A 25072-nucleotide genomic window follows, 5' to 3' on the forward strand; every position below is an offset into this window, starting at 1 on the left:
ATTTTATACGGATTATAAATTACACTTACGAGCTGAGAAACTCTGGATATCAGTGCTCATTTTATACTCAGCCATGCAGCTCCAAATGTAACCTCTAATCATTTCCGTCTGCATAATGAATCTTATTACATTCTTATATTCTAGATTGAGATGATACACTGCTGAAATATAAAGTATACTCTCACAATATTAAAGCAAAGCAAGTGAAGATGTGTGTTCCACCATACGAAAAAAGCATAAGCTTATAATATCTTTTATCTATGATTGCGATCTATGAGATTTCGTTTGAAATCCATTTCAAAATATATAGAACAAGAGCATGAATAGAAAGAAGAAAAAAATAATGAAGAGGAATCGTCAAACGTTCAACGTTCGAAAGGGATTATAAAAAATCTCGATGTCAATGTCACTCTGTCTCTCTTCAACCCTCTATCTCTTCTATTATCATAGTTTTATATCTTTTTGGCTCAATATTGTCATGTATTCTCCACTGGGAAGTTTATGTTGGTATTAGCTCTTCATTGAAACATCCAATTCTGTGACTCAAATGTCTTTTTTTGATCGGAATATCATAAATTTGAAATTGTGAATCAATGAAGTGTGAGAACCGTGTGAATGTTCATGAGGACTACGCTAAGGCTAACATGTGACTCCACTAAAATGTGACTTTGTTTTTTGTCCTACTTGACTGACTTCGATATATATATATATATATATATATATATAAGTAGCTACTCATAGTTTGCCTTGTTCAGTGTCCTCTCACTAGATGACGCTGGTGGACATAGTAAGAAATTATGGAGGGAAAAAAAGGGGAATCTAATAAGGGAAATAGGGGCAGGAGGGAGAAGATGTAAAGGAGGAGTAATTAAAAAACTGATGGGAGATATTGAGGAGGAAGAGGGAGAGGATGATGAACAGGATTAGATTCTTGATACGATAGGAAAAGGAAGTATTAGAATGAGGAGAAGGAGAAGAAGAAGGAGAAAGAGGAGAAGGAGTAGAAGTGGGAGAAGGGGAAGAAGGAGGAGAAGGAGAAGTAGAAGAAGAAGATGATGAAGAGGATTGGAAGTCTTGATACGATAGGATAAGGAAGTATAAGAATGGGGAGAAGGAGGAGAAAGAGGAGAAGGAGGAGAAAGAGGAGAAGGAGGAGAGGGCGGAGAAGGTAGAGAAGTAGGCGAAGGGTGAGAAAGTGGTGGAGGAGGAGGAGAAGGAGGGGGCTATGGAAGGAAGAGAGGTGATAAGAGTGAACAGGAGAAAAAGATGATAGAAGATGAGTGAAAAGAGGAGGATAGAGACAAATTACGAGAAAAAGGGTGAGAAAGGCGAAGAAAATGATCCTAAAATAATTGAAATGAGGATGAAAACTATTAGCTAAGAATGCAAGAGGAGTTGGAAGGGAAAAAGGGAAGGGAGAAGAGAGGAGAAAGAAAAACAGATGATGAGAAAGAAGAAAAAGAATGAAGAAGATTCGTCTAACGTTCAACGTTCGAAATAAGAGATTATAAAAAAGACGTTTTTTGCAAAAAACAAGCTCTCATCTTGTGCTTGTTCTGCATAAGCGGACCAGATAATAAAAAATATTGGATGCTTCTTCCTTACATAATATTCTTCTACTCCTCTATTTTCAATTTCATTTCATGTCACATTTCTTATATCTATACTGCCGGACAACCTCTGTACATGGCTACAATGAAAATAAATTTATAGTTCAGCTTCTCAAGATCTTGGGTCATGACTTTGGAGTTTTCAATATTAAAGCCTCCATTAAAACTAGGTTTACAGGTCTCCAACGTCATATGAGTGTGGTTTTTTGTACGCTGTTCAACCTTGGATTAGTTCCATGGATAATGGAAATCAGTAGATAGGAATAGAAAATAGAGTGAATCGCTAAAAGTTTGTCTATAAAACATTGAAAGACGTGGATGCTCAAAGAAAGGGGTTTGTGGGTTTGGATAAACTGTGTCCTTGAAATTCACGGTAGTGTTGGGGGAGTGGGGGTTGGAGATCAAATCTTGAGGGTTCCAGAAAAAGGTCAATAGTGTTCAAAATAGCAACTGATGACAATTTTCGTCTTTTGGGTTCCCAATTCATGATGGAGTAGAAGCTGATTTTTTCTGAATTCACGACGGGTGCGTCCATTATCTTGGGGAGGTCACGAGAATACTAGCTGAGAAAGAGAATACTGAGGAATACTATCCATTTTTCTTGAACTGATAATATTTTACACTCCTTTTTATTATATTAAACGAAAATACACATTAAATGCTGTTATTCATTTAAGTAGCATTTGAATAATTGCAATACCTCAGTAATTTCCATCCATTTTACATTCCATATTTTGATTGTGATGAAGATTTTTTTCGATAAAAAGTACAGCAGTCACATACAAATACTTCAAGGCTCATTTCTTATTATAATACTCATGATTTAATACTCTGAACCTGTGGTAATATTCTAGAAGCTGTGTGATTCTAAATTGTTGAATAAGTAGATAAATGAGTCGGAAATTAATTAAACATGATGGGAAAGGATGGTATAGTATTGTCTCACACACTATTATGACAAAAGACAACACTGACTTGTATTTGAAATAAGAGAAAATTGAATCATTTGTAATTATTATTATTTAACGAAAATCCTAAATAAATACTGCAAATCATTTTTTGAATGCAGCAAATCATAATTAGCATTTGAATAAATGCATTGTCTATTTCATTCATTCTGTGAATCATTTGTGTTCAAACATCAAACATCAGCTTAAAAAAATCCCCAATAAATAGTCGAGTTTCATTGCTCTCAAATCATTATCTTACTCCACCTACATTCTACAATCCTACAGAGAAACAAGTTCGCGGTGGATTCAAATCAATCAGAATAATTAACATTACCCAACATAAGACAACAAGTAGAGCTGAACAATGCTTTCTAATGTGCAGAACTACACTCTGTTGAGGAAGGCTAAGGTTCCGTCCACTGGAACCGTTTTCGTCCGAACTAGCATCGGCCGAAAACTACCGAACTCGTCTGAACGATCCCCAAACAAAGAAAGGAATAGATGCTCGTCCATTGCAACTGGTTTAGACGGCCTTCTCCGGCCGATCAATTTTTCGATCCGAATTGAATGGGATTTTCCGGCTCTATCCGGCCGAACTGAGACAACGAAGTGTTCCCGACATAAAATTTTTGCACAGTCTTGTTTGTTTTTTGGAGTTCTTCTGTTTTATAAAGTTGTAAATATGGACAATGAAAAGTTGATAAGTTTGGTTCTAGAGCATGTTTCATCGTGGGATATGCGAGACAAAAGATATCATCGTTGTGATGTTCAAAGGAATTTGTGAACAAAGATTGCTTGATAATAATAATAACTAATTTAGTGGATATTTGTTTATTCAATTTTCAAAATCTTAATATAATCTTTGTTTATGAAGAATTTTGGTGGCTATGATAGCAGTTAATTCAATAATTGGCAACTAGACAGACGCAACGGTTCCAATGGACGATCATATTCGGCCGAATTAACAGCCGGCAGATTCGTCTGATCCAACGGCCGAACGGATCGGTTGAATACGGTTCAAGTGGAAGGTTACCCTGAGGCTATTTCAATACCAAGTCTCAGTTACATCATCAGTAAGAGCATTTTTAGAGTGAACAATCCTGTTCACCCATTTCTTCATTCAATGAAAAAACATCACTTTTTGCTGCCTTCCAGTTTACTTACAATAATACAATGTTGGAGTGGCTAACTCCATTGGTTATCAATTAAGAGTATTGGAGTTAAAAATCATGTTTCCTCGAACTTCTTCAATTACAAATGTTTATTAGATTATATTCTTGTAATTGGTACCAGTAAATTCAATTACCACACTGTCATTGTACGAAAACAAGTTTCAGAACTGTCTCGACAACAATACTTCACCAATTTTACAACCACACACTGAAATTCCAGTCGATAATGAAACAACTCTATAAAATTGATCGCGTGAACTTGATTCGCTGTCGATACAAATTTTTTCATCAATTTGCAGGTTCTAGTTTATTTTTTTGAAACTGAAATTCATCCCACACTCTGCGGGCGTCTTCAACTTTATAGCCTGCTCGTCACTCATGAAAATCCGGTTCCAGAATGCTTTGGGGTGGAATTGGCAGTTTGAAAACCTTGTTCAGCCCCTCATCCACTCTAAGGTCCACTGCAAATTTGCAAAAAAATTGGAAGATGTTCTAGAATCATATATAAGTCGAGATTGTTTCCAACAGAGTCACTGATCAGTTTGAGCCCGGCTTGTCAACATGAAATCCCTGGTGAGTCTTTATTTCTATAATTTTTCATCATAGTTGCCGTTCAATACTTGGGAAATTACTTATTAAATTTTCATTTTCCAATTGGAATAGTACACTATTCCTGAACTACACTGCATGACGATAATTTTTTATAATAAGTATTTATTTCATTTCAACCTATTATCGTATTATTCACTTATTGATTTTCATACTCATACATTTTCCCCGATATTGACATCCTTAGGACCGGTTGCACAAACGCCGGATAAATTTTAACCATGATTAATTTTACGGAAGCCAATCAGGGAAGGCGTTTTTGAAAAAACCTAGAAGGCGTTTTGGTTCTCGTAGAATTAATATCGGTTGAAATTCAACCGGCTTTTGTGCAACCAGCACTCAAAGTTTATATTAGTTGAAATTCCATCACTAAACATCCAAACTCAATGTTGTTATTTCATACATTCTTGACAAATATAATGAGAAGTTTCCAATATCTCAAACAACTCTCAAAATAATACAGAATGAGTGCAAACATTTTTTTCAATAGTATATTCACATTTCGAATAGATTCAACATTCAACGTTTAGCTCATTGGATGAATTTATAGTTTTAATGTTTATTTTGGACAAAAATTTTATAAAATTTGTACACGTAAAATTCTAACCTCATCTTGGACTTTGTCACCAATGAATTTGGAAGAAAAATAGCACAAGGACTACCTTATTATTTTATCTTTCAATGTTATTACATTATTGTTATTTGCATTGTAAATAGATAAATAAATAAATGAATGAAGCTAGTGAGACTTTCCAAAAACTAGGCTAGAACTCATCACTGTAAGAATTTACAAGAACATCAATTTCTATGTTTCATTTCTATATTTCTGTGTTCAATTATTTGTTTCTCTCCATCACAAACTGCTTGTCAATATCAATTTTGGAAACTTGAATTAGAGCATATAATAGCAGTATTTGTTTTATGATTAAAACATCTCAAACGTGAGTAGAAGATAATAGCTTCCAATCATAAAAATCAGACTGCTATTATATTATGCTATAATTCAACATTGATTTTTTGAGTCTGCAAATTTAATAATCGTTAACTACCTTACTTAGTAAAGCTTAATAAAGTTCTAAAATTCGAGAAGTAGTGGAAAATTATCTTTGTATTGTTGGATCTATTATATTCTCAAAATCATTCTTCCATAGTTGCTCCCAATATTCCATTGATGATTCTGTTTCTAAATATAATTTATATAATCTATCAATTATTTTTCCAATCAACCTATACTCTTTCATATTCTTCTACGCTACTATTCGTCCATAGTTGTGCATCATTTACTATCTATTCATTAAGAATGCGATACTTTTTATGTCTACTTCTCAACATTCATATTATTGATTATAATTATCAATTCATTGAAATTTGAATATTCCTCATTTTAGTTATTATAATGTGAAAATATCCTTCTTTGTTTAGTTTTGAAGCATCTAAATTTGAAAATCTAGTTTGTGAAAATACTTGAGGACTGAAAATTTTGTGAATTGAAGAACTACAAGACTTAACCTATTTCGGACTATGTGTTATCTAAATTTGGGAGAGGAATAGCACAAGGTCACCTTATTTTTTCTCTTCTTGTCATTTTGATAATGTACTTATTGTATAAATGAATGGATACATGCAATATCTCATTAATTTACATCTGTATTCATATTATTCTATTATACAGTATAATTTTACAATCCCTTTTCTCAATCTTCAACTATGTGATTATTGGATGTATTTTGGAAATACATTCAGAATAATTCTAATTCTGATAAATGAAATAATAATTCTACAAGACAATTACTGCTACTTCATAAAAAAGCGAGAGCTAGAGCTAATAGTCGAATACGAATAATTATCTTTTCAATCCATTTCATTCTGTTATATAATATATTTCTGAAATGATTAATCATCTATTTCTGTTGCAGTCGATCGTTCTATCCAGCGTGCTGGCTTTGGCTTTGGCCGCACCCCAGGTGCCATACAACTCCCACGTGGTGCTTCCAAGCAGTGGCGGTCACCAATACACCCTCACCAACCGTCCTCAGGTATGTCAAACACTATCAATTTCCATTCATCCAAATATCGATTTATACGAGTCTCGTATAGTAGTAAATAGTATTATAATATAATAGTAAATCTGGGACAGGAATAGCACAAAATATTTTCGTATAGAGTTCAGAATAAACTCTGAGAGAATGAACAATTCATGTTCGTTCTTGAAATACTATAGTCCGAGAGATATTACTTTTTACATGGCTCTCTCTCGAAAATAGAGAGGCTCAATGCTCTTTCCTTTACTAATCACTCTTACTACCTAACAGAAGTTTCCCTACTTTGTCTGTGTCAGCATCCAATTACGCGCAGCATGCTCACTCCTCTTCAATACTCTGTTTTGAGGCTACAAACTGTGGAAGAAGAAATCGGCTTCTCCTCTTCATGTTAAAAGTAATATCTCTGGGACTTTAGAGTAACTTCAGTTCTGTCTATTCACCTGAGTTTCAATCAATTAGTTCAATTTATACTCATTTATAATATCAAGTCTGTTTTTCGGTCCTGCAAAATTATTCCTTTAATATATGAAGATTTCCTATTTTAGTGATAATAATGTAAAATATGTCTTCCATGTTTGGTTTTGAAGCATCTAAATTTTGAAAATCAGAATAAACTCTGAGAGAACGAACGAATTCATGTTCGTTCTTGAGATACTAGAGTAACTTCAGTTTTGTCTATTCTCCCAATGTGAGTTAGAAAATAGAATAGAATAGAAAATATATTTATTGATACAAGAAAAAACATAACATGACACTCAATCAATAATAATTTGATGATTACACAAATATATATATATTATGACATGACCTGTTGGTCGTCTGCCAGCCAATGTGAGTTTATTCTGTCTATTCACCTGAGTTCTAATGAATTAGTTCAATTCATACTCATTTATAATATCAAGTTTGTTTCTTGGTCCTGAAAAATTATTTCTTCAATATATGAAGATTTCCTATATTAGTGATAATGTGAAATATTCCTTTCATGTTTGGTTTTGAAGTATCTAAATTTTGAAAATCTACTTTGTGAAAATAATAAAGAACTGAGAATTCTGTGAAGTTAACAACTACAAGACTTTACCAATTTCGGACTATGTGTAACCTTATCTTAATTTGGGAGAGGAATAGCATAAGGTTACCTTATTTCTTCTCTCCCTATAATTTTCAATGATATACTTATTGTATGAATCAATCAATCGATAAAGTTTAATATAATATAGTAATATCGATTATAGTATCGATAGTATTGGCAGAGAACAACACTATACAATATTTGTATAGATTGCTCATTCTAAGGTATTGAATAGGGGATATATCAATAATTTTGTGCTGATCAAAAGATGTTCACCACAAGCCAGTATCGGTGAACGAATCCGGGATATTTATTCTTCATTTTTTTCGATTCATACAATAAGTACATCATCAAAATGATAGGGAGAGGGAAAATAAGGTAACCTTGGTGCTATTCCTCTCCCAAATTTAGATAAGGTTACACATAGTACGAAATAAGTTAAGTCTTGTAGTTGTTCACTTCACAAAATTTTCAGTCCCTAATTATTTTCACAAAGTAGATTTTCAAAATTTAGATGCTTCAAAACCAAACATGGAAGAAATATCTCACATTATTATCACTCAAAAAGGAAATCTTTATATATTTTATATATGATATGATTTGAATATAGAAATAATTTTGCAGGACCAAAAAAAACATGAAAGAAATATTCGAAGAGCTTCATTCCAAAACCGAAAACATAATTTGTTGGCAAATTGGGAAAAACTGTTGCTGAATCACTGTATGCTCTGTGCCAACGAATTCTTGCTGGAAGTTGATTCATTATTAAAAGAATAATATGTATTATTTTCAAATGTGTTTTTCAATTATCTAACCAACTTTGTAGAAATAAAACTGCACATGCGCAGTCACTTGGCATGGATTGGAAAAAAGGATTAGTTGACTTGACAGGTTTTGGAAAAAATAAATTTTTCAATGATGATTACAGCTTTAAGAAGCAGGGTTTGGCAAGAAACACACTAGCAAATGATAAAGTCATATGTATTGATGAGATATAACCTGAAAAACAGAAATCGGAAAAAGTTGACTTAGCAGGTTTTGGAATGGAGCTCTTCATTTCACATTACATATCACTAAAATCGGAAATCTTCATATATTTTATATATGATATGATTTAAATATAAAAATAACTCTGCAGGACCAAAAAACAAACTTGATATTATTAATGAGTATGAACTGAACTAATTCATTAGAACTCAACAGAATAGACATAATAAACTGACATTAGGAGAATAGACTAAACCGAAGCTACTCTAGTATCTCAAGAACGGCCATGAATTCGTTCATTCTCTCAGAGTTCATTCTGAACTCTGTACAAGAAGACTCTTTATTCCCATGAACAAAGGATTATGAACTTCCAAACTTGAAATCTGAAGTATCTACCATAACTATCTATCCACCCATTATTTCCAATTTTTGATATTTTTATAGATATTTTTGTGGCATTGATGTAAAGGAAAATCATTGTACTTTGTACAAGAACAAAATTTGTTCTGCGAGACAGTGAAATTCAACTGAGTGTGGATGGCCAATGTCATTAGAACTCAGAGTAGTAGAGATAATAAACTCACATTAGAAGAATAGACTAATTTATATTTCTATCATATCTCTTACAATACGTCATTATTTATATCAAAAGTTCTATTATGGATATTTTCAAAAACTTTCGCAATTTTTCCACAGGGATTCAGCATTGAGACGGGCGCTGCTCTGTCCCGCGCTGCACCCGTGCAACACGTTGCACCAGTTGTGCAACACGTTGCTCCTGTCGTGCAGCACGTTGCACCAGCCGTGCAACACGTCGCCGTCACTCCCGTTGCTCCCGTTGCTCCTGTTGCCGTGAGAGCATCCGCTGTACAGCCCGCTGCAGCTTACTACAGACAGGCTGCTCCAGCTGCCCAGTATGCTGCTGCAAGGTAAAAAAATTATGAAAATATTACCAAAATGATTAGAAATCATAGTTGAGATGGGATAATTTTGAACATGGGCTGCTAGTCAACTAAAATACCAGCATCACCTGGATACCAGCTACCCAGTAAGCTGTTTCAAGGTGAAATTTGAAAATAATAAAAATGATACAAATATTCCCGAAATTATTAGAAATCATAGCCTAGATAAGATAAGTTGGAACTCTAGCTACTAGCCTACCAAATACCGGCGTTGCCATATTGTATGAGATTGGATGCTGGTTGCATAAAAGCCGGTTAAATCTAATCCTGAATTATTTCACGAGAACCAATCAGAGATGACTTTTCGTAAAAAGACTTCTCTGTTTGGTTCTTGTGGAATTAGTCAGGATAAAAATTCATAGACTTTCCTACAATCATCGCAGAGAATTTCTGATTCTGTCGCAAGCTCAAATTCAACATGACAACACTGTTCAGGAGAACGACAGCTTCGTTTAAATTGTATTATGTGATTAATTATTAAGGTAAATAAGCTTGCATGAGAAAGTAATGATTTCACAAATTCTGACAAGATCGATATTTGATTAGTTAGGAGAGCTCAAAGTATTTTATTCAGGCTACATTTTGGTTGAGGAGTTTGCTTGTACCAGAAAATATTTTGTCAGCTCAGATTCAACATAACATACGACTGCTTTGTTTAGCTTATATATATTTAGGTACATGGGCTTGCATGGTAAAGTAGTAATTTCACACAATCTGGCAACATTGATATTTGGTCAGTTGAAGCTCAAAGTTATTTTCTCAGGCTACATAATGGTTGAGTTTGCTTGTACCAGACGATATTTTGTCAGCTCGTATTCGACATGATAAGGTACGACTGCTTTCTCTAGGTTGAATGTATTAAGGGACATGAGCTTGCATGTAAAAGTAGTGATTTCACACAATGTGGCTACATCGATATTTGGTTGGAAGCTGAAATTATTTTATCTAGATTTATCTACAGTTGATCACTTTTCTTTGTACCAGAGCAAGTTCAATCCAGATTACTTTGGATTACTTCTGGATTGTAACTTCAAACAAGATCAATGGTGTTTCATAGATTGAAACGTATCAAACATTTTGATTAACATAATCATCTTGTGATCTATTGTTTTCTTACTTGACTAATTTGCCTGGCTGACACATTCCGGTGGCACAGTTTGGTTCAATTCACACTTAAGCGACTCAGGTCGCGAGCATGTGTTTCCAAATGGTGACACTCAGACCAGTCGATTCTAGTCTCCGCGACGTCACCATTTGAAAACACATTATGATCTCGACTGGAGTCGAGTTTCTTCTCGACCTGAGTCGTATAAGTTGAGCCTCAGTTCGCGTCTCGTAGCTTTGCCTCCGTTGTTTTTGCAACATTATATGGTTCGCGGGTTAATATTCACAGCTTTGAGAGAACATCAGGCTCTACAGAGACCCTAGATCCCTAGGTGGAGAAAGCTCCCTACACAGTTTCCTTGGAGGAAGCTCCGTACACACAGAGATTCTTCATGGATTTCAATTTCAATTTCATTTCAGAGGCTTATTAGCAATTTCATTCTAGGATTAGATTAGAGTTCTTTATTTATGTTTGTTACAATATGGATGAGAGAGTTGCAAAGTATCACCAACAATGAAAAGAGAATGTTGAACGAATGTCAGTTGTTGATGAGCTGTGTTGTGCTAGAAGGATGTAACTCCAAAAAGCTTCTTGTGTATCTTTTCGGATGCAACACGTTGCTTCTAAGAAGATAAAAAGGAGCATAATTTGCTTATGTAAAGACGTTGAAGCTCCTTGTGTATCTTCTCGGATGCAACACGTTGCTTCTGAGAAGATACAAGAAAGCATCTGTTTCTTATGGAAAGACATTAAAGCTACTTGAAGCTTCTTGTGTATCTTTTCGGATACAACACGTTGCTTCTAAGAAGATACTAAGGAGAATCTGTTGCTTATGGAAAGACGTTGAAGCTCCTTGTGTATCTTTTCGGATGCAACACGTTGCTATTGAGAAGGTACAAAAGAGCATCTGTTGCTTATGGAAAGACGTTGAAGCTCCTTGTGTATCTTTTCGGATGCAACACGTTGCTATTGAGAAGGTACAAAAGAGCATCTGTTGCTTATGGAAAGACGTTGAAGCTCCTTGTGTATCTTTTCGGATGCAACATGTAACTTTTGAGTAGATACAGAAGAACATCTGCTGCTTTTGGACAGACGTTAAAGTTCCTTGTGTATTTTTTAGGATGCAACACGTAACTTTTTAGAAGATAAAAAAGAGCAATTGTTGCTTATGAAAAGACATTAAAGCTCCTTGCGTATCTTCTCGGATGCAACTTGTTGCTTTCGAGAAGTTGAGAAAGAGCATCTGTTGCTTGAGGAAAGATAAATTTTCAAAATTTGTTGATGTTTTTGAACGGGTATTATTGTAGTCTAGTGACCCTCCGCCAATAGGCAAAGCTACAGGACCTGGACTGAACATAAACTCAAATCAGACAGTTTGTGATATGAGGATTTGTTACAATGGAAAACCTTATGAGATCGATTCTTTTTTCAGGTTTCAAAGCTGTTACAATATAAGAAAATGTAAAATGCAAAAAAAATTGTTTTATTTGAACAGGAATCAGTGATTGTAGCCCCTTTAAATTCCCCAAATTTCGAAGTTGTTACAATAAGAAAAAGGAAAAATTAAACATTATTTGGTTCATGTTGACAGTAGTTGATTCAGAAAGACATTAAAGCTTTTTGTGTATTTTTTCGGATGCTACACGTTGCTTCTGAGAAGATACAAAAGAGCATCTGTTGCTCATGGGAAGATACATTTTCAAAAATGTTTGATGTTTTGTGTTTCCATTGTTACCCCTCCATATTCCTCAAATTTTAAAGTAGTTATAATAAGAAAATGGAAGAATGTTACATAATTTATTTTAATTGGACAGGAAATCTGTAGTCGTAGCCCAGCCCGCTCCAATCCACTACTCACCCGTCCAATACTCCGCCCAGTTCGACCAATCAGCTGCCTCCCACTACGTCGCCGACCAATCAGCTGCTTTCGCCGCCAAATCAGCTGCCGCCCAACAGTACAGCTCAGCATCAGCTGCCGGATTCCGTTCCGCCCACCAGATTCCCAGCGCCAACATTGTCAGACAACAGCAGGATATCAGCGATGATGGATCGGCTTTCACTTATGGGTGAGTTTATTCCTATTCATTTATTCATTTACAATGCAAATGACACTAATTTAATAACATTGATGGATAAAATGATAAGGCAGTCCTTGTACAATTTTCTTCAAAATTCCAGGTGACAAAGTCCAAGATAAGGTTAGAGTTTCAGGTATACAATCTTTATAAAATTTTAGTCCAAAATAAACATGAAAACTATGAATTTTGAATTAAGATGGTTCGAATTGATAAATCGATTAGAAATATTCTACTATATTGTAACAAATGAATAATTTTATTATTTATTCGGAATTTTAAATTTATTTCGGAGTTCAGAATACACTTCCTAATCTGAATTATCACATATAAAAATCAGAGAGCTTGTTTTTTACAGTGAGTATATTGTGATTTTTCAAGACTTTATCATACTTGTTCGGCAAGGATGAGCAATTTAAGTCAAATTTTAGAACTCATGGCAATTAAATTTCAAGAATTTTTTTTAGATAGTCCAATTAGAACTCATGAGCATTATGCTAGGCGCACACCAGTTAGTCAAGTCAAGACAAGACATGATCAGACACGTTTAGTCACAATACTTCACATAAGGTCAAGACATGATCAGTCACAATACTTCACATAGTTGCCTATGAAGACATGTCTAATTGCAATGACTAATCAGTGTGAGTTGCGTCATAAGCAAAAATGAGAAGTATTGTAACTAAACGTGTCTGATCATGTCTTGTCTCGTCTTGACTAACTGGTGTGCGCCTAGCCTTATAGAGTGAAAATATCATCTCCATGGGTTCTTCTTGAGACTATTTGAGCTCACTCAGCTAAACTTGATAGGAAATAGTCAAGAATTACAACTCAGGATAGTTATATGTCTAGACGGTGTCCGTCACCTTCACTAATACTGTGAGAATCAAGCTCCAATGATTTATAAGGCTTAATTCTCATGTGATGTGGCGCTTGAGTAGCACTGACTTTTTGCCACTTCCACGTCGCTCCTATAAAAACATAATGATCCAATGCAAACTTCAGTGATGTTTTGCCACGCGAAGAAGAGGTGGAGCCTTCTCAATATAGAGGTTTGAGTCGAACACTATTGGTCAGTAGCTAAATGAAGGAGGAAGCTTGAAAACACATTGGGAGTCTCCTATTGCTCGGCCTAGTCCAATCAGGGGGAAGCACTAGCTGCTTCCTCTATCATGATCAGCCATTTTGTGAATTTTCGAAATGAGAGAGCTATAAATTCTGAATCGGCCAACAAGATGCAATCAAATAATACTTGAACGAACTTGTTTTGTCAATTGTTTGGGCCAAACTTGGTGTTTAACCAAAGCTCTGTATTTGAACATTATGACATTATATCTTAATTACTCAATTACAGTATCAAATACGGTTAATCAATACAAATCTACTGAATATTTTCGCATTTCTGTCATTTACAAATTGCTTCAATAACAATTGTTCCAGTTAGTTATTTAAAATTCTCAAAAATTCCGATAACAAACCCATTCTGAAGTTTCATGTTATGCATAATGTATGATTTGGATTTCAAGTATCTTTCCGTTTCCCCTTAGATTCGAATCAGATAACAGCATCTCCAAACGCTTTGTGATGTTTTTTGTTTTACATAATGCATTTTGTATTTAAACTTTTGATCGTTTGATTGAGATTCGAAACATCCACTGATAAGTCATGCACATACACATCGAGTTTTGTTCGTACGATATTTTGCCGTCCCTTTGAATTCTATCAGATTAAACGAAACTTTTAAAACATTATCTGTTTGAAATCATCTGTTTTATCTAATAGAATTTATTTTTTTTGGCCGACCTAATAAATTCTATTAGATGAATCAGATGATTTCAAACAGATAATGTTTTAAAAGTTTCGTTTAATCTGATAGAATTCAAAGGGACGGAAAAATATCGTACGAACAAAAATCGATGTGTGTGTACTTATATTCAGGTCCACGTTTAATCAGGCAGTGTTTAATTAGCAATGGTATTGCTATCCTTGTCTGTCATTCAACAAAGCGGATAGCGCTAACTCTTTTTCGCTTTGCTTTGTTGGCAGATCGTCTTTAAAAATGTAGAATTAATAATCAATTTTTAAAATATTGCATCTTAATTATGGAAACCTCATTATGAAATCATTGAAAAATGTAATTTCTTGCTTCATAAAATATAATAAATTGATTATTCAAAACGAGAATGAACAGTAGATATTACATCAATAAACCAGTATCAGCTACCGGCTATTGAACACATTGACAAGAAAGAGGATCACCAACGTTGTTCTGCTATCTTTCTCCACTGCCATTATAACGTGAACCTCACTATAGCCATATGTGGGAATCTTGCTTGAAAATAGATGCATAATTCAACGATTTCCCTCCTTTTCCTCAGATTCGAATCAGACAACGGCATCTCCGTCCAATCGCAAGGCCAACTGAAGGTGTACGGACCCGAGCAGGCCGGCCACTCCGTCTCAGGATCCTACTCGTACGTCGGAGACGACGGTCAGACCTACACTGTCAACTATGTCGCTGACGAGACAGGATTCCACGCCAGCGGAGCTCATCTGCCCCAGATGTCCGAGGAAATCGCAAGGTCGGTCGAGTACAACCTCGCCCCACCCCGAGGAATGGACCCAGAAGTAAACAGACACCATGAAGATCCTGGAGACCTTGGAGATCGACACTGGATTTGGAATTGGACTGGAGAGTGCATTGAGGAAACTAAAGTGGACTAAGAACTACTGTAGATTTGAAAGTTCAGCATGGATCCGAAATAAACTCAAAAGCTCACTTTCATTCGGAAGTGAACTAAAAAGTGCCTTGAGGAAACGGAGCTGGACCAAGAGCTACTCTTAGTGGATACAATAGTTCAGCTAGGATCCGAAATGAACCCAAAAGTTCACCTACATTCGGAAGTGAACTGGAGAGTGCATTGAGGAAACTGAGGTGGACTTGAAACTACTGTGTGTGGGTCAATAGTTCAGCTAGGATCTGAAATGAACTTTAAAGTTCACCAACATTCGGAAGTGAACTGAAGAGTTCAGGAGGGATACACAGCTGGACTAAGAACTACAATGAGTGGATTTGAAGATTCATCAAGGATCCGAAATGAACTTGAAAGTTCACCATGAATCCAGGTGTCGATAACCAGTCAACATGTTTGAATGTTCCCGCTATTTCGGTGAGAATTTCAACGACATGTAAATAGTGTAAATCAGCAATAAATTACCATTTCCTGTACTAAAAGTATTTTTGTTCATTTCATTCAGCTATAGATCCATCTTCTTATTTCGAGGTTTGAATAGTTATTTTTGAACAATGGTAAACCATTATGTGGAGTTCCATTAATTCTCTACCTGTTCATGGATGATTCAAAAATATTGGATAATGATATATATTATCAGTCATGGGCTTCTTTACCTGTTCCTAAATAATCCAAGTATATTGGATAATGATAATTATATAGGTTAAAATTTACTTAGAAATTGAATGAGTGTGGTTCTCTATTGGAAGATATCTTCTCTGGCTCCTTAAATAGGTCAGCTTCTCTAGCACACAGCTGAGAGCTTGGACACCACTCTTCAGAGGTTCAGAAAAATCGTTGTATTTTATAAATCATTGAATCTCTCGTTTTTTTCCTTTATACGAGTACATGAGACTCATATAAGGATCATTCCTGGCACAAAATGTATAATCTCTTCTATCTACAATAATTATTATCGTTATTAGCACCTGATAATCAATACTTGTGAACCAAAAATAGCTGACAATAAGGGCCAAGCCACATGAAGCGTTCTCAGACGAGTTGGCAGGGTAGGAAGCTCTCCGATTGGCTGGTTATCAGTTGATTTTCGTAGGCCAACCCAATCAGCTAATCGAAGAGCTTCCTGCCCTGCAGACTAGTCTGTAAAACGCCTCATATGGATTGGTTATCAGCTGATTCTCGAACGCAAATCTAATCAGCCAATCGGCAGAGCTTCCTGCCCTGTTGACTCGTCCGAAAAACGCCTCGTGTGGCTTGGTTGTCAACTGATTCTCGAACAAAAACCCCATCAGCCAATCGGACAGCTTTTTACTCTACAGACTCGTCTGGAAAACGCCTCATATGGATTGGTTATCAGCTGATTCTCGAACGCCAATCCAATCAGCCTCCAATCGAAGAGCTTTCTGCCTTGCCGACTCGTCCGAAAAAACGCCTCATGTGGGCTTGTGAGTAGTAGCCCACCATGTGAGTAGTGCATAAAGTAGCCTACCATAGAGGAAAGATAACACTTATACTTCGTTAGAGCTACTCATGAATAGAAATAAAAAGTAAAAATCTAACTACCCTTCTTCAAAATTGTCTATTTTAAATAATTCAAAAAGGGGTACTTCGATTTTCACTTTCCATTTCTATAACACTTATGCTATCTTTCCTCTATGATAAAACACACTGGACAAGCACCATTTAAAAGCGTACTCAAGGTTGTATGCTTGACTAGTGCTCTATCATCTTGAGGCTACATGCTATGATTAACCTAGGAGACGCTCCTATATAAAGAATATAATCCTAAAGGTATATATTATAAAATCCTATATGAAACACACCTTCGTCATAGACGAATGTCATATATGCTTGTGAATTATCTGGAAAGTGAACAATAGATACAGTATGAAAGCTTCGAGACCCAACTAAAGTTCGAAATGAAATTCTTTTTGAAGCTAAACAGTTTAAACATATACAAAACCGTAACAAAACACAAAAATCTGGTGTGGTGCACTCACACAACTTTCCTTGCCGTTATGAAAATTGATCAACTGACTATAGTGTTCCCGCGCATCTCAAGTCTACTCTTCTAAGATCTGAGCCAGCTGGTGACAGGACAATAACGCTGCAGACACACAACGTCTGCTATCTCTTCATAGTGGATGATTTAATAGAATCAACAGTAGCCAACAGTTAGCAATTGAATAATCACATTTTCTCGAATTTCGAGCTTATTTTCAATTTCAGGAGAAAATGTTACAAAACATTAATTGTATGGATTTTTAAGCTCAATCTTTTCCACTTTAAATGTTTTGTTTATTTTGTCTCTGAAGCCTGATAATTGAGAATCTAAAATCATACTTTGCATAGATGGTGCAGTGCTCCTGAAATTTTTACAGATATGGGTCTTGTAGCAGTTGATAAAACTTATTAATGACTTTTCTAGGTATGAATTTTATCAAAATCGTTGGAGCCGTTTTCGAGAAAATCTCGAAAAAACCTTTTTTTTGACAACATTTTCGCCATTTTAGCCGCGATCTCGAATTGCATTTGATCGAGAATGTTCGTGTCGGAGCCTTATAGTGAAAGGACCTTAAGTTTCAAATTTCAAGTCATTCCGTTAATTGAGAGATGAGATATCGTGTACACATACACACACACATACAGACCAATACCCAAAAACCACTTTTTTGGACTCAGGGGACCTTGAAACGTATGGAATTTGGAAAATGGGGTACCTTATTTTTTTCGGAAAGCAATACTTTCCTCACCTATGGTAATAGGGCAAGGAAAATTAAAATGTTCTGTAATGTAGTCGTATATAAATAGAATCAATCATCAATCCTTTTTCATTTCCAACTGACGCTTCTCCTATTTCTGTTTCTTGTATTTTTCCACATCGTAGTTGGGAGATGAGATATCGTGTACACAGACACACACACACACACACATACAGACAAATACCCAAAAACCTCTTTTTTGGACTCAGGGGACCTTGAAACGTATGGGAATTTGGAAAATGGGGTACCTTAATTTTTTTCGGAAAGCAATACTTTCCTTACCTATGGTAATAGGGCAAGGAAAGTAAAACCACTAAGCCAAATTTAGAAATTAGTTAATAACCTTCGCCTTTATATTAGGTGGATCAGTTCGATTAAGCTCGATATTTCAACTGATTCATTGACATTCCACTCGGATCACAACTAGTGAACTGCGACTTGAGAATTATGAGAAACAGAGTGGTGAGTCATAAACAATCATTCACAAAGTTCAATTTAGATAGATTAATAATGAATTATCAGCTTGCTAATAAATCTGATCGAACTTGATTCACTTATCTACAAGCAATATAATACTTCTCATTAGGAGTAATAGTTCACCGAAAGGCTCACTAATTAATTACATCAGGGCATGATAATTGATGATCGCCTTCCAGTAACCTAAGTAACTTCAATTAAGATTTCGACTCTCTCAATAAATTCTGTTTTTTTTTCTCTAGCATTTCTACTCACTAGCATTCAAAAATGATGAAAGCAGTTGGTACAGGTTTGTTTCCAATCATGACAGTATCCCTACAAGTGATTAATTTCATCTTGACACAATTTCTTTAATTATTTGCAACTTTTAAAAATAAACTATAGTGTGGTCCACGTTAAAATGGCAGTGTTTGATTAGCAATGGTATTGCTCTCCTTGTCTTCCATTCAACAAAGCGGAGAGCGCTATCTCTTTCTCGCTTTGCCAGATCGTCTTTCAACAATGTATAATTGATAATTAATTAACAAAATATTTCATTATCAATAAAATTTATTATGTTATTATTGAAAAATATAATTTCTTGCTTAATAAAATTTAATGATTGATTATTTAAAAGGAGACTGAACAGTTGATATAACATCAATAAACCTGTATCAGCTACCGTATATAGAAGGCATTGACAAGACAGGGGATCCGCAACGTTGTTCTGCTATCTTTCTCCACTGCCGTTATAACGTGGACCTCACCATAGATTTATCTACCCAGAACCCATTTTTTGCATGTTATTGCATTATTTGCATTATTTTTGCTATCTCTATCTCGCTTTGCTCTGTTGCCAGATCGTCTTTAAAGAATGTAGAATCAATAATTAATTAGCAAAATATTCCGAATTAAGTATGGAAATTATTGAAAAATATAATTTCTTGCTTAATAAAATATCATTGATTATTTAACTGGAATGAACAGTTAATATTACATCAATAGAATTGTATCAGCTATCATCTATATAAGGCATTGACAAGACGGAGGATCGGCAACGTTGTTCTCCCATCTTCCTCCACTGCCATTATAACGTGGTCCTCACTATAGTTGATTACTGTACTAAATTTCGACTAAGTCAATAATTTGCAAACTTTGAAACCAACTCTGTGAACTCCAAAATCAATTTTCAATCGAATACAGTATCAAACTATTGATTTCTTGAGAGCATTTGACACTAAAATTCACTTTTCAAATGACTCAACCCGTGTACTTTACGGTCTGAGGTTACCAAGTCTGACATCACCGACAAGCTAACATTTCTCAAAAACCAGTTTAGTTCTGAATTTTCGAACTCAACCGGTGGAAAACTTGCACTTTCTGTGTTATTCGATCGGAGTACAGTTGAGTATATATTTGCAAGGATGAGATACGACTTGAATTAGTGAGTCATGATGGTATCGGCAAGATTTATGCACTTGAGAAATGAGTTACATTACTCAAGAATGAAATTACAGTACGGTGGAGTGGATTATTATGCAGTGCTCATCTCTCAAGGAGGCTCATAAATTAGACTTGGAAATTATCATTCTTCTGCTATTGGTAAAAATCTGATTTTGCACCCAGGTTTCAATGATGTATATGTCTATTCCACCAATCCTAGTTGAGCTGATAGGGTATCTTATATGGCCCTGTTATTATTGGACTGATTTTGTAGATGAAGCTCAAAGATGTCCAGTATGTTTTCACTCTACTTATGAAATGCTTCCTCTAATTTATCAGTTATGACGAGTACTAACTAACGTATTCAATCCGATAAAGTATTTAATATAATTATCAATGGTTAGTTTGTTGATACACTCACTCCTATATAGAATTGAGAATTGGATTAACACACGGAGAACAGACAGTCGTATTCAAAAAATTCGACTGAGTCATTGTCAATATTGTAGAACCGTTCCATAATTGAATAAAAACATAATTCAAACCATGATCGTGTGCCGAATAAAACTGTGTAGAATTTGACAACATATTTGTGTTTTTATTCAATTAGTCGTATTCAAGCTGCCGAAATGAGGTTTCTAAGTTTATTTGGCTGCACTGGAGTTGATAGAAACAGAAATACTGATATAAGACAGGTTTTATCGGTTGCTCCTCTGCATGGAAGAATTATACAAAATAGACGCAACTCGTGCAGTCATTTGAATAGAATGCCACCTGGAAGAATGCCCCTTGAAGTTCAAAACTATGGACCTACTGGGAGAAGAGATGTAGGGAGGCCAAGAGAGAGATTAATAAACCTAATCCCTGAAGTGAGGATGATGAAGAACAATCACCAATGAGGTTACAATTAAGATTGGCATAATAATGGGAAATAATTATTTAAGACATAGTGAACCCATGGAACCACTTCACATGATTCACAAATTAGATCTATACTCGTGCGTGGTATGATAATTGAATTGACGTATACTGTTTCCATGCTTTCTGGAGTGATCCGTGGTCTAGTGGATAGAGTGCCTGCGTAGCAGCATAGAGATCCCGTGTTCAAACCCTCTCAATACCAAAAATTTTTAAACGAGATCACTCCCGTGTTATCGGATGGGCACGTTAAACTGTCGGTCCCGGCTGAAGTATGACAGTCGTAAGGCCCATTGACGGCTTAAATTATATATTCAGGCGGTGGGACCTTCCCGCAAGGGACTCCCCACCAGCAAAAGCCATACGAATTTACTTTTTTCCATGCTTTCTTTATTGTTGATTCTAGTAAATTTGATTGAGCTAGCAGCTAATGAATTTACTATAATAATCAATATAAGAATTATTCAACTGAACATGGAGACTGTATACTGTTAAAGGATGAATCTATAATGAATTGAAAGACTCAGTCAACAAATTAGAGTATTATTGATGAAGCAACCACATCAGCCAATGAGAGTGCGATGTGGGCGGAGATTCACGGAGAAAATGGAGTATAGTCGCACGGGATTGGTCGATTTTGTGTAACGTAGTGGAGCTTTCTCCTGGCATCAATACTGACTTTAGTGGGTTTCGAACCACCGGAATCACTGAAAATAATTCACAAATTTCAAATTCATTGAAAAAGAATTATTCATCCCACTTCAATAAACCAAATTATTGGAATTGACATTCAACAGGGAAATTTGGCTTTTATTCCTTTTTCAAGTGAACTAAGATACCATGTTGAAAATACTGGGTGAATTGTTAGTTTCAAATAATTATCAATAGAATGATGCTCTGCAGTGGGTTCTTTTAAAAGGTATCCAATGTCTCCACCGCTCATCTGAAGCCCCGTACACACTGTAACATATTGAAATTTGGATAGATATAAAAATCCCTAGCTGAAATATTAAATAGGTCTGAGTAAAGTAACTGGCTAATAATCGCCAAAGAGATAACATAAAGATTAGATAACATCAGATTGTCCTGACTAAACTGTACAACAGCCTGAGAGGAATTGGAATAATTTTTTGCAAATATATAATATTATATAAAATATTGAAGGTTGAGGTTAGGCATAACATTTAGTGATCGGCGACCTAACGATCGACCGAGCCATGCAACGTAGAATCTGACCAAACACCTTGGCAGAAATTTATTGCGGCAAAACGGTATGCAATTTGAGGAACGAAAGGTCTCACGTGGCTAACTATTATGATGCATGAAACAAATAATAACGTATAGAAAATTAACTAGCATGTAGAGGGCATATTTGAAAAACCTAATAAAAATAATTAAATGTATCCAGGAAATAGGAGGTTACCAAGCGCATGAATACTGAAACAATTTGCATGCACCAATCACAAAATGACAATTGATAGGCGGCAATAGTATGCCGATTCAAAAATATTTATATATCTTTCTACAAATGATTAGAATTTGTATAAAATTGTTGTATAGTCTATGTTTTGGATATGGCCCGAAGGCAAAGAAATCATTAAACATACAACATAAGTAATAATTTAATATTTTAGTACGGTCTATTTGAACCTTGAATGGCGGAGGACTAGGATATTCAAATTTTATGTAAATTTGGAAGTCGGAAATGAGAATTGTAAAATTGAGAAAGGAGAACCAACACTCGCCTGCCAAATGCCACCATGAGAGGTCTCTAAATATTATAGAGCGTAATACCTTGCTATAACTTGTAAAAATTTAAAGTTAGTTTGAATTATTAAATTTCTTATAAGACTTTGTGATGCTCTTATAAAGCAAAAGTCATTTTCATTTTAAATAATTTTGTAACCCCTTGGAAGAGACGACTCCGGCTACCATAGTCCAGGACCACCAGGAGTTGGATCGACATCAGCAGCTCATAAGAAAATTTCGACACGTGAGTGAGAAATATTGAAATAGTGACAGGGCGCCCTCAGTGCTTCGAAATTACATAATAATCAAAGCTAGCTCGTCGAAAGGGTTTTCTTATAAATTAAGAATTTAGTAAAAAGTACTTGCGCAAGTAAATATAGTATTAAAGGTATTTTATTAGAGGAGTAATGAGTCAGTACATATCAGAAATCCTATAAATCAAAGAAGTATAAAATCTAGGCTAGTAATACATATTCATATGATCTTTAATTTTTTTTTGCAATATAATTTGCGATAGTTTGTTGTAGCTCTGATTCACTAGATGAATTGCTCTATTTATTCCGTCAGGTGCCGAATCTTGCACCCTGAGATAAAATATATTCCATTGCATTGAAATCTATTAGATACTATAGAATTTAAGATATATATTTGGATTATTGGTTGCCATTTATCAAGTTGATTTTAAGGAAACTATTTTTAATGGAATTGTCCAAGTCGACAAGTATTAGCAAGCTTATATCGCAGCTACATACAGAAGGATGCATATGATTATAAAATAAAAGCACATGGTAACGTTTCGTGCTATAAATTTGGAGAATAGTATTTAGCCTGTGATATTTTACTGATTTCGATTATTGTTCTATTTTTATATTATATATATTTTGTTTTCATCGCTCTTTATATTTTGTGCCCTGATCTATTTTTGCAATATTTGTTAATATATGTATCAAATTGTTTATGGTGTCCAATTTATTTTAATTCCTCAATACTATAGGATAAGTAGCATATATATTTATTTATTTTTTAATCAATTATCAGAATTATAGTGGAAGCTCATATCTGGGCCTATAAAGATTTTTATGAGACTGTATCCTATTAAAAACCACGACCTAATTTTTATAATTATATTAAAATATTTCATGCTCTACCGACTGACGCCAAGCAGGAGGCTAATCGTTATTTAAATATAAAAAATAACGTGACAACACACATCGGTTTTTGTTCGTACGATCTTCTGCCGTCCTCATAAATTCTATAAGATTAGACAGATGATTTCAGATGATGTTTGTGAGGTTCCATTTAATCTGATAGAATTCATAAGGACGGCAATATATCGTAAGAACAAAAATCAATTTGTGTGCAAGGCTTAACCAGAACCTATTAATTATTGCACTGAACTTCACCACTGGAAATACCAAGCCATGAAACAAAATAACATCAAATACATTGGATTTTCCAGTGTTCTCATCGTCCCAATCAATTTGAACCGATTACAAAACTCCCAGAGCAACTGCTAGCAATTACTACCCAGGAGATGCCAATTATTTTCTGTTTTTCACTGAAAACAAGCAGATTTTCGAAGCAGCGCCTTCAATAATCTAGACATTTAACGGCCGCAAACGAAACCGGCGTTTTAACCTTACAGTTGTGTTTTCATTCGAAACCGGCGTTATTTCTCAAAGTTCAAAATAATTCTATGGCAGACCTACTGACTCGAGGCTGGCTTTTTTAAATGTTAAGTTTATTCATAAAATTGCGGCCAGTATTTTATGCGACAACAGTCTGCCTCTGCCTGCACTAGCTGGCCGATCTTCGGCCTCAGGCTCTATTTTGAATATTATTTGATAGCCTTGACATACGTAATGTCAGACTTATTTCAATGCATCTTGTTTGTCTCTGTTTTTTCTTCTTCCTATTTATCTTCTCCTTCATTCCCTCTCCTTCTCCTTGGTTTCAACGATATCCCCTTCCCTGTTCTACTATAATCCTACTCTGCCATCACCAATAGGATCCAATATTGGTTCTACTTCGACTTTATCGTCGTCTTCTTTTTTTCTTCTTCTCCTTCTTCTTCTTCTTCTTCTTCTTCTTCCTCTTCTTCTCCTGTCTTCTTCTTCTTCATCATCATCTTCTTATTCTTCCTCTCACTCTTCCCTCTTCTTTATCACCTTCTTTCTTTTTTTTCCATTTTCTTGTTTATTTTCACTTTCTTCCTCTCTTCAGCTTCTCTTTCTCATCTGCTCCTCTTTCTCCAGCGTCTGCTACGTCTTATAATTGGCTTCTTTTTTCTGCTGCTTCCTCTTCTACTTTTTCCCCTCCCCCTTTTTTTCTCTCCTTCTTTCCCTTATCAACTTTCCCCTTTTTTCACCTTCTTCTTCTTCATCGCCTTCCTCCTTTTTTCCCCTTCTCC

General features: G+C 35.2%; 1 protein-coding gene across 1 annotated transcript; it reads left to right on the forward strand.

Annotated features, from left to right (window-relative positions):
• The first annotated feature begins 4136 nt into the window (after positions 1-4136).
• Positions 4137-15819, forward strand: LOC111057061. The gene is made up of 5 exons (XM_022344488.2): positions 4137-4305; positions 6258-6377; positions 9136-9368; positions 12321-12572; positions 14960-15819. The coding sequence occupies exons 1-5, from the start codon at positions 4294-4296 to the stop codon at positions 15303-15305; spliced, it is 963 nt and encodes a 320-aa protein (XP_022200180.2). The 5' UTR covers positions 4137-4293; the 3' UTR covers positions 15306-15819.
• Positions 15820-25072: the final 9253 nt, after the last annotated feature.

Source organism: Nilaparvata lugens, chromosome 11, assembly GCF_014356525.2.
Source record: "Nilaparvata lugens isolate BPH chromosome 11, ASM1435652v1, whole genome shotgun sequence".
NCBI classification, from domain to species: Eukaryota; Metazoa; Arthropoda; class Insecta; order Hemiptera; family Delphacidae; genus Nilaparvata; species Nilaparvata lugens.

Excerpts from the sequence above, each read along its gene's own strand:
- LOC111057061 (XM_022344488.2), top strand. Across the intron at positions 9,369-12,320 it reads GCCCAGTATGCTGCTGCAAG|GAAATCTGTAGTCGTAGCCC; the intron begins GTAAAAAAATTA and ends TTAATTGGACAG. Across the intron at positions 12,573-14,959 it reads GGATCGGCTTTCACTTATGG|ATTCGAATCAGACAACGGCA; the intron begins GTGAGTTTATTC and ends CCTTTTCCTCAG.